The 11,043-nt window shown below is 41.5% G+C and overlaps 1 protein-coding gene across 1 annotated transcript in view; it reads right to left on the reverse strand.

Moving 5' to 3' along the window:
• LOC102386025 (uncharacterized protein C9orf84) overlaps positions 1–11,043 on the reverse strand; it is a 94,283-nt gene that overhangs the window by 11,609 nt on the left and 71,631 nt on the right. Inside the window, exons 14-19 of the mRNA XM_025208977.1 lie at positions 10,554–10,626; positions 9,598–9,667; positions 8,849–9,033; positions 8,376–8,493; positions 5,781–5,892; positions 1,844–1,965 (exon numbers count right to left, since the gene is read on the reverse strand). Of these exons, the coding sequence (XP_025064762.1) occupies positions 1,844–1,965; positions 5,781–5,892; positions 8,376–8,493; positions 8,849–9,033; positions 9,598–9,667; positions 10,554–10,626 (680 nt within the window). The remainder of the gene's footprint in view (positions 1–1,843; positions 1,966–5,780; positions 5,893–8,375; positions 8,494–8,848; positions 9,034–9,597; positions 9,668–10,553; positions 10,627–11,043) is intronic.

An 11,043-nucleotide genomic window follows, 5' to 3' on the forward strand; every position in this document is an offset into this window, starting at 1 on the left:
GAGAGAAAAACAGTATTTACCTCCAGTACAAATGGAGTGTTGTGAAGCAAAAGCATGTGAAGAGAACTAAATTAATAAAAGAAAGATGCCAGAGATGGCACCTACAGTGGGAAGAGTTTGCCACTCACCACTGTCTTACAGTACAAGGCACTGGAAATGAAAATGGTAGTTATATTAGAGAGCAGAATAAGAGATTGAAGGACTGTTTTTTTCCCATGCTTCTGGGCTTTGCTGGTTGCCGCATGGGGCTGGGAAGGAATTTTTCCCCTCTCCGGTTCCTACAGGCATCGGGGTTCTTTTTTTTCACCTTCCTCAGAAGCACAGGGTGTTGGCTGTCACCAAGGCTGGGGATCTTGGAGTGTGCTGATGCTTCTTCTGGGATTAAAATACCTGAAGGTTCCTGGTTACAGAGTCTTGCCCCTCTGCTGATGGTCAGACCAGCTGCCACACTTGGGATCAGGAAGGAATTTTACCTCACAGTCAAACTGATGTCAACTGGGAGGCGGGGTTGGGGGGCAAGGAAGTTTGCTTTCTCTGCAGTGGGGAGGCATAGTCCTCTCCCTTGGATCTCTCACATATATTTTAACAACTACTTTTTAATCTTTGAAGTGGCAGGACATTAACAGCGCCCTCACCCCGCTTGCTTTATATGTGGCGGGTCAGGGTATTGATGGTGTTTTGGGACAACGCTTAGTAGCTGTAAGACAGAATTGTTTGTGTAGTTTTAGACAAGCCCTTGTTTAGATAGGGATGATCCTGCTTTGGGTAGGGGGTTGGACTAGATCTGTCGTTCTCAACCTTTTTTGTACCAGGACTCAGTGGTAAACATTGATGGCCAGTCCTGGCCCAGTAAATAGTTTAAGTAGAAAACAGCCCCTTGGCCTGGCTGGTGCCCCTCACTCCTGACCTGCTGTCCCCCACTCCAGCCCCCCAGTGTATGGGGTAGGGGGTGGGTGTGTGGGGCAAGGGGCAGGAGGGGCAAGCAGCCCCTGGTAGGCTGGAACTCTGCCAGCCTGCAAGGGAAAAGTCATGGTTTTCCACATTTTTCTCCTTTAAAGGAGAATCCATATTTAAAGTTTTTAAAATAATTTTAAAAGTTTGTTTGCAACCCTTTCATATATTCTTGTGACCCATTTTTTGGGTCACGACCCATGGGTTGAGAAAGTAGATGACCTCCTGAGGGCCCTTCCAGCCCTATTTTCCTGTCGTTCTATGACCACTAATGAGCTTGTCAGAGTAGGAAAAGCTCATGGAGCAAAAGATGAAGAATGACTGGCAGTGACTAACAGACCAGGAGAATACCCACCTACTTGCTGGACAGGCTAGACCGTGATGCAATCATTAATGTACAGGTAATGAGGTTACTTATTTCAACCTATTACAATACAGATTTCCAGTAAGTATTGTTGTCAAGCTGGAGTATGTTCTTTGGATGGGTTAATTTTTAATTTATCAAAAACAAAGTTGTCTGATCTAAGTATTAAGCTCCGGGAAAATCAATTTCTTAAAACTCAGTTGTTCCATCTCTTGAACATGACCAAAAATAATCTAAAACCTGAAAATATACCTCTACTGTCTCTATAGATACCCAGATTTCACTGTGATGTAAATTACTCAACTGAATCCCAGCCTGAAAGCATGACAACACAGAATTTGTGGAAGAAGCCCAACTAGACAAACAAGCTTGTTTGTAGCTATTTATGCTGTTGTAAAAGCAACACACAACCTACTCTGCAATTTGAATGGGGAAATTTTGTTAGACTACCTTGTTATAGTAAACCATCTTTTATAGCAGCAATACTGTTTTAGAATATTGCATTTGCAAAATTAATGTTTAACTTACTCTGAACTCAGTCTTTCTCTGGAGTATAAAATGATCCAGCAGCAGCTGTACTGGAGAGACAATGCTATCAGTCTCAGTATGATATTGTCAGCAGATTTCTCACAGCTTAGTTCTTCCACATTCTATCAAAAAGAGGAAATTGATATTTGAAATGTATTTACAAGGTCAATGCAAAAATCTAAGGGTTCACCGCAGCAATATACACAGTTGAGAACTAGCATTATTATGTAGACCAGGAGTTATGAGGCCTAGATTCCCCTCCTGACTTTTACTCTGTAGAACCTTCAGAAAGTTATTTGATGTCTCTGTTCCTCAATTTTCCCCTCCATAAAATGGGGATAGAATTTATATATTTTGTTGGCATATTTTAAAGTTTACTGAAAAGTATGACATGAAATATTATTATTAATCATTACAATATCTTAACCAACCTATACAAATCACAATATGGATGAATATGGATATAATAGGTTTATGAAGCACAATACGACTAAAAATTACTGTGTAGGAGTTATGTTCTGTTGTAAATATTGATTCATAATTTCATACTCTACTTTTCAATAGCTGTTTTGCCACCTGTAAAGTTTCAGTCCCACCTGTGAATAGACCATTTGATTATAAGGAATCTAAGGAACTTTAATGTAGTACTAAACAACATAAATTGTATATGATCTTGTTTTGTAATTTAACTATTACTTTAGTGCAAGGTCTTGTCTAGACTACTTCCTTTCATATCAAGAAGTTATGTAAATTAATGTTCTGGAAGGGTGTTACAGGGATGCCCCTTGCTGCCCTAGGAGCGGTTAAAGATGGGACGATGATGATGCACATCTGGATCTGCCCAGATCAGGGATGTAATAGCTGGAAAGCTGGCTGTAAGAGTCAGTTACAGGTTGGCTGCTGAATGTAGTGCGTTCATCTATTGTCTTAGGCTGGGAAGGGAGAACAAGACATCTCCCAGTAGAAAGAAAAGAGCTGGTTTCCACAGAGAACTAAGGTTGGAAGGCCTGGAGAGTGCTAGCGACTACAAAGGGCCTGCAGTGGTGAAAGGTAGAAGTGAAGGAGGCTTGTGGATGGGAGGGCTGGAGGGTACAGAGAAAAACAACTAAGAACATTGGAGCTGATAATGGACAGTTGAGAGATGCCTAGATAGCATAACAGCTGAACGTGGGCCCCTGTTGATGGGAGGTAGGAAGCGGGTCTGGGAAGCTGATTAGTGCTGCTGTGTGGATGTGATCAGGTTAGGTCAGGTTTGTGTCAGGTCAGGTTCACCTGCTACCATAATTTACAGTAGACAGTACTACCTACAACTGTTAACACCAAGTGCTGGGCAGTGGTTAAATAGCCTAGCCTCCTCTAGGGCAGGGGTGGGCAAAATGCAGCCTGTGGGCCAGACGCAGCCTGCCAGGCCATTCTATCTGGCCTGTGGGGCCCCTAAATAATTTAGAGAATTAATATTTATCTGCCCCTGGCTGCCTGTCATGCAGCCCTCAATGGCTTGCCAAAACTCAGTAAGTGGTCCTCTGCCCAAAATAATTGCCCGTCCCTGCTCTAGGGCCACTTGTACATGTGATGGGGGTTTAGTTCCCCCTAAGTTGAAACAGTGGGTTTTTAATTGTTACAATTAAATACCCACCATTTAAATTCAGGGGCTTCCATCACTGTTACTGCAATGTGGTTTTTTTTCGTTTTTGTGTAGCTGGCCTGCGGGAGAGGGGAGGGAGTGTGGAAGGCAAGCTACTAGCAGGTCCTGAGCTGCTCAGAGCCAGCACCCGGCCTGCTAGCAGCCTGCCCTGGCAGCCCTGGGGGGGCACCACCACTGTGAATGGAAAGACTGGAGCCCCCTGCAGCTCAGACACTGCCAGCAGCTCGCCCCACAGCCATGGGCAGGCTCTGTCAGATTTAACTAAAAAAAAAGGATCAGGCCTCTCTCTGCCTTTTTTCCCCTGTTGGGGCTTCCAGCACCCTGTGCACTGTCCCCGATGCCTTCCCACTGCCTGGGACCACACAGGAATGGGCTGGCTTGCCTCTGGGGCAGTGCAGGAAGATGATAGGAGGGCAGTTGGGTGTGCTGGAGGCTGGAGAAGGCAGCAGGGACTGTACACAGGGTGCTGGAAGCCTGCCAAGCCCAAGCTACCCTGAGCACACCTGATCTTCCAATGCCCTATGCAGTGTCCCTGCCACCTTCTGTGGCTGCCAGCACACCCAGCCACTTTCCTGCTGCCTCCCTGTGCTGCCCTGGGTGTGCTGGTGGCTGGAGAAGGCAGTGGGCATGGTGCATGGGTTACTAGAAGCCCACGTGGGCTTGAGGATGGATGTACTGCTGCACTTTGTTAGGTAGTAAACTAAAATACATCAGGAAGTGTTTTAGTTTGTTACATAACAAAGTCATTTACATGTCAATACGCCGTCGCATATGTATGATGTGACAATATTAAATTACAATATGCTGCCACATGTGTAATGTGTGATGCAATTAAACTGCTAAAAAGGGCAATTTCATCACATGTACAAGTGCTCTAGGGTGCAAATGGCTTCAGAAAGAAGAGCCACTTAGAAAGGGGAGGTACTAGTCTTATCCCTGGCAGTGAAAATGCCGCCAAAAGGTTGTGAAACTAATCTAGGAATGGTGGCCTGTGAGATGGACAAATGGATGATTTCCTTTGCTCCAGCAGCTCCTGCAGCCAAGCTGGTTCTAAACATACTGGCACCTGTCTTTCCTTTGGATTAAACCTGCAAGGCTGAGAGGGGAATACTGGTATGTGGGTAGCTCAGTGTCTCCATATAAACATCCCAGGCTTTTGCACCCTGGAGAGGTCACTTCAGCTTTGATCTATCTTTCAAGATGTTCAGTGAGGTGATGCCTCATTTGGCTAAATTCTCTTGTCTTGCAAGACAGACAAATACCTACTATGGGGTTATGGGATGAAGCACAGTAGGCAACCCCATAACTAGACAGAGTGTGGGATGTAAGAGAGCAGGATGTGCCTGGATCCTTCTACTGAACCCCAACCAGCATAAAAGATGTTTAAGGGCTGCCTAGTGGTGATGTGAGATCTTGGTGGAGACTGAATGAGGAGTGGCATGCACTGTAAGAGATAAGGACTGCTGGGGTGTTGTGCACCTATGTAAAAAAGCAGTTAAACAGAAAGGACTGTGAGGAAGATAATAGCCTGGTAAGACTGCGAGAGGTCAGAGCCTGGGAAGATACTATATACAAAGGGCCATAGACTAGACAAGCAGGAACACCTGTCTGTCAAAATGTGACAAATGCACATCAAAAAGAGGAGCTAACAACTTGGATGGGCCACAACATGCTTTTAATATAAATCCATTTTTAAAATGTGTGCATTTAAATGCTGTTCAATTTGATTAAAACAATCACTTCAGGGACTGGAGAGTAGACCTGCCAACAGAGACAATGTAGGTGAGCTTGCTGTTGGTCACCTAAAAAACATGTGAGTGGAAAGAAGGTGCAACCTACAAATATGGACTTCCTAGCCCTCTGAATGTTGGAAACTGTAAGGGATGAATGGCAGGGGTCAGATCAGTCTGGATAAGCCCTGCATATATATATTTTCCTATAGTTTGCCACTGTGAGATGCAGGATATTGGGCTTAAATGAACCTGTGGTCTTATCTAAGATGGCATTTCTTATATACTTAATATCAACATTAAATCAACCAATGGATACATTGATGGCATAGATAGAATTTGGATTCACAGAACTCGGGGAATAACTTCTTTGCATAAGTGTTTGTTTGACACTGTCTGGACTTGCAATTTACATGGTTTAAACAGGAACAACTGAACAAGTTAGAAGGGTACAGAGAGTGAACTAAAGGGAAAGATTACAATTTGTGTAAATGTAACTGAGTGTAGAATCTGGCCATATTAGTTGCATTTCCAATTTATAGTTGCATAGTCTGTTTTATACCTGCAAAACTATAGCAGTGTGTTCATCTATTGTCAACACAACATATCGATCTGTGTCTCCAAAGAGCTGTAATGACTCACTGCAACATCTTTCAACAAAAGTGATGTTATACCTGCAGAAATGATATGATTGCTAGATATCCTTTAAGTGAAATTTTGAAATTTTCCTGAAAAAGGAAGGGTTAAATGGAACATTGTTATATAGCATGCTTATTAGATTCTTCAGATAAATAATGTGAATCCATCTTTTTGAGCTTTCCTGAATCCTCAGCTACACTTTAAATTATGACATATTCAAATAACAGGAATCATCCATTTTGATATTACCTTGATGCAGTGGCACAGCCTGTGAGAAAGACACCTTTTTCATGACAAAAATAGCATGCAATGTTGAGGAAGATTAGTAAGTTAAAAAAAAAAAAATCACATGTCCTTTCACAGCATCTGATGAAGTGAGCTTTTGCTCATGAAAGTTTATGCATCTGTTGTTTAGTTAGTCTATAAGGTGCATCTCTACTATGCCCAATGCTGATATTCATGATGCAGCAAATTAAAAATCCTGAACACCTGCTTAATAGTTGTAACTGTATTAGACTGTTCTTGAAATCCAGAACAAAAACCTTTCAACAACATGCTACCCTGATCAATTGCCATTTCCATCTGATTTGGTGCTGTCTATACTCCTTTTCTTTACCACTGTACAGCACAGAGGGAATGAAAGGAATGGAATTCCTCATTAATGACCTTAAATTATCAGGGTGAGGGAAGTGAGCCAACACAACATCCCTCTTTTCCAGTGTCAGTGAAAAGGTTTGAACACGTGCTCAGGGTTATGAAGGAGTCAGGGTAAACCAGTGGTCTCCCACCAGTAGATCCTGATCTACAGGTAGATCCCAGAGCCTCTTTTCGTAGATCTTGGGCTGGGGGAGAGATGGACGCATGTGCATGCACACACTGCCCCTTTGTCCCCCAGGCTCCAGCAGGTCAAACTGTGGGGGAGGGAAGGGGCGGGGGCTGACCATGCAGTTCAGCCAGGAGCAGGGAAAGGTAAGTGGGGCCCCACCAGCCTGGTAGGGTGGTCAGAGGTGTGGAGTCTTCCAGACCCAGGAGCCGGGGTGCGACGCCACATTCATCTGGCCACGGGGTGGGTGCTGCTCAGTGCAGCCGTGGCACAGAAGTGGGATTGGCACAGCCTGGTGGAGGCCTCAGGGCCTTGTGACCCTCTCCTCCCCCTGCCTGTGCTCTGGAGGCCTTGGGGGTGGGGCAGGGGTCAGGGCAGGGGGTGGGGCCCAGGGCAGTGCAGTAGATCCTGGGGTGCCCTTTACTTTCAAAAAGTGATCTTCACCATAAAAAGGTTGGAGACCACTGGGGTAAACTATTAGGGTAGCAGCCAGAGAAAAACTATTCTTGGCATTGCCTTCCAGCAGACGCAGGGGATCTGAAGTTGACTCTGTCAGCAGTGAAGCCCATAGAAAGATGCATCATCTAATATCCAGCACAAAAATCTTATAAAGAACTGAATACTTCATATCTGCTCATTTAAAGCAATGTGACTGGTAAGATGCTGAGAAATTAGAGTTCTTTGTTTATCAGTTTAATTCCCTCAGTAGCAAGAAGACTAGGCAAAAGCAGTAACTGGTCCCTGATTACTCTGCTTGCAGTGAAAATGAACACTAACAGTACAGTCAAAGTAATAAAACTTTAAGTACTAAACATTACATTTATTTCTCTGGACTATTAAACTATTGTTAAAGGCAGATAGGTACAGTTTCACCATTTGCTTTCATTTTGCCTCAGTGTCAAAATTGGCAATGGTTTTCAGTAAGATGGTTAACTCTTACACAATGCTTAGATGGACTACCTTCAATCAAACTTGCAAAAATTATACTTTACTATTTGTTCTGCCAAACCAAGATCAAAAGTCTCTTTTTATCAGCGAGCTTTTTAGACTGTTGAGAAAAGCAAAATGAATATGATTTCTGATAATGAAAATTATACACTCGTACAGTGTACTAGTTGCAAAAATTCACATTTTTTCTGTTTCCAAAACAAAGATATTCAAACACTCATTCAGAATGATATGAACACCAAGTCTTAGCTACACAAAGCAGGTCCTGACTTATTCAATTATAGAAATACCATAATAAAAATTGGTAACATTAGAAAAATTTAATCTTTTCTTTACTATTGTTTTGGGGCGCATGGTTGTATTTTTTTTAAAGCAAAAAACTTATGGAAAATTAAGAGGCAGACATGCCTCCCTTCTAGCTAATACCCATTTATGAAGTTGTACAGCCCAAAAGGTAATTCTTTCTTTTTTTGTGTGTATGAAATGTTTGGCCTCAAGAAAGAACTGAGAATAAATCTATGGTCTCAATATTAATCTCAGACTCTGCTTTGATTTACTATTCCATTAACTGAAGAAAGCCATGAATGCAAGCATAAAATTTGTTGTATTTCCTTTATTAGAGTGTGAACTTTCTAACTTCCGGAATAAATATCCTCGTTGCTAATGAAACTATAGATACCTTAGAAATACCCACAGTGAATAGAATGGATTAACAGATGCATCATAAATAAGGTCAGTTTCACTTACTTGGATTCCAGAAGCTGAAGGATTTCTGGTGAGTTAAGAAGTCCCTCAGATGTAAAAAATACATAGGGAATCTGAGTCTCCAGAAGGAAGGAGCCAAAGTGATTACCTGAAACATTTTCTAAACAAAGAACAGCTTCAAAAAATAGGGAGGCCAGGAAGTCAGTTTTAAGCATTCACAGTGATCTGCCATCTTGACAATGCAGAGCTTTATATATACCCATTAAAATGCTCCTTCTCCCTGTGTGAGTAGGATTTGGGCTTACTTTTTTTTTAAACCCATAATTGGGGATTTTAAATCAGAGAAAACCAGGATCCCTGGTCATGAGCCAATCTGGCCCACAAAGCTAAATTGTAGCCATTATTCTTTACTGGTCTCTTTCATGAACATACATATACAAATATTTTAGAGAATAAATTCCCTTTTTCAGATGAAAGACCAACCTTTTAGTGGAATTCTAGAAGCTTTTACTTACTCATTACAACAGTTTCTGGGAGAGTAGTTTTAAAAGTTATATAAGGAATGTTCAGATTTTTGCAGAGCTTATTCCAGCAAGAGTTCTCTGTATAATCAAACTCCACCACTAGAGAGAAATGAGTCCAAGGGAAGTCAGCTCCGATATGCTGATAATTTACAATAGCACAGGAGCATTTATTTAAACTGAAGGAGAAACAGCAAAAGAAAAAAAAATCCTGTTTTAGTGCGACTACTCTCAGTACAAAATAAAAATTGTTACATTTTGAATAAGAAGAGCCAGTCATTTAAATGCCTATTATGAAATCAGATTTTGCTCTCTGTATTTAAAACATTTAAGTATCTTTTTCTAACTATTTTGCCCATTGCAGTCATCTACAGTAAGGGTTTTATATTTCCTGCCATCATCAGCTGGATATTGGGGTCTTGTGAATTAGATTTTCATGGAAACTTTGTGCAGTGTCACAATCCTATTTCCTTTTTGTCCCCAGTGGATCCTGCATCTGAGAAATGTCAGTGGTTGTTAAGGGAGCATTCATGTGCCTAAAGTTAAGCCTGTACTTAAGTGCTTTATTGACCTGGGGCCAAGATGTTAATCATCTTGCAGAAGAAGGCTGACAAGGCCTAATCCTGAAATTCTTACTCTGGACTTAGATAAAACTCCCACTGAAATGAACAGGAGTGTCAATGATATTACCCTAGGGAGGGGACTTTATGATATGAACTGTGAAAACTATGAATTCTACACACCTGTTAATGACACTTTTGCATTCTAACAAAGCTCCTCTCTTCTCAGGATTCAAATCCATGGTTTTTAAACCTGTTTAGAAGGAATGAAAAACTCAAGAGACTGAGCAGATATTCTGCTGGTATGAACTGACAGATGACAACAAGCAGCAAATGCAGACCAAGTCAGAATGTAATAATTCTCAGGAGCACTGTCTGGGCAACGCAGGCAGTTGTCAATCGTCTCAAGTTTTGCTGGTCTGGCAAACACAGTGACTTATTCTTGGAGCCTTGCAAATTTGTGCCTGTGCCGGAGTGTATTCTAGAGTCTCATAATGTCTGGAGCAAGCGTGCTGCTTAGCTAAGAAATGTTTCTCATTGACTTAAAGTAAGCAAGTAGAGCCTTGTGGAAAGCAAAGGTATTTTATTCTGTTCCTTTTTCATTCCTCTCATGGATATAGAAATATAACCAAAGATATAGCTAACAAGCTGCAGAAGATGAGACACAATGTGTATTCCATATAAAATTCCTCTTTAGTCAGTGTCTCTAGCACATATATTTAACCAACTTGCATCAAGAAGTGTTTATTATTATACTGTGGCAAATATACCCTCCACTTCTTGTTAAAAGGCAGGGGTCTTTTTCTAAAGAATTTATTATATAAGACAAAACAAGAAAGAACAATTCAACAGAATGGCATAGTGAGGGTGGTGTGCAGATCAACCAAGAAACATTTTATGTTAAAAATGGGTTTTAAAGAGTATTACTGAAAGAAGCCCCTGGTAGACTGTTCTGAGGACAAGTGATGTCAAAGGAGGCACAGAAACAGAAGTGGAAAAGAGAATAGGAAGAATGATATAGATGTATGAAAGGAGGCAAGTGGGATGAGATGTACTCAAAGATATAAGAAGAATCAGACTGGGGAACAGTTTTGATGTCTTGACTGTTATACGTAAGAACATGCATAAGCAGCATTTACCTTCTATTGAAGTAAGTATGTCAATGAGGGCAGTCTTTTCACTATCTGAGTCCACTCTTGTTATTATTAAAACCTGTCATAAGGAAGGAAATGAATATTTTAAAAGCTGCCTTTTCAGTTAGTACACTCCTCCCATCCCCTACCTTGCATATATTCTCCAAACTAGGCTCCATAAAAATGTATCCCGTAGAAGTTTTCTGAAGGATAGTTATGGGCCTGCCACTAAAAAAACACTGCATGGATGGGGCTGTGAAAGGAGACTCAGAACCAGGAATAAAAATATTTTTGGAAAAAATCACAAACTTGAATATTTAAACACAAAGGAAAAGCAGTGAAAGATATTACCCGAATTGCAGTTAAGGAAACTAATCCTCACTACAACAACTGGATGGACCATTAAAGGGAATGAGAGCTTCAGACCAGTCCTAAACTGCACACTGAACACTTTGGAAGTTTTGCAGTGGATTTTAAGGGACTTCTGGGAACTCTT

The sequence above is a fragment of the Alligator sinensis genome, unplaced genomic scaffold (assembly GCF_000455745.1).
Source record: "Alligator sinensis unplaced genomic scaffold, ASM45574v1 scaffold371_1, whole genome shotgun sequence".
Taxonomy (NCBI): domain Eukaryota; kingdom Metazoa; phylum Chordata; order Crocodylia; family Alligatoridae; genus Alligator; species Alligator sinensis.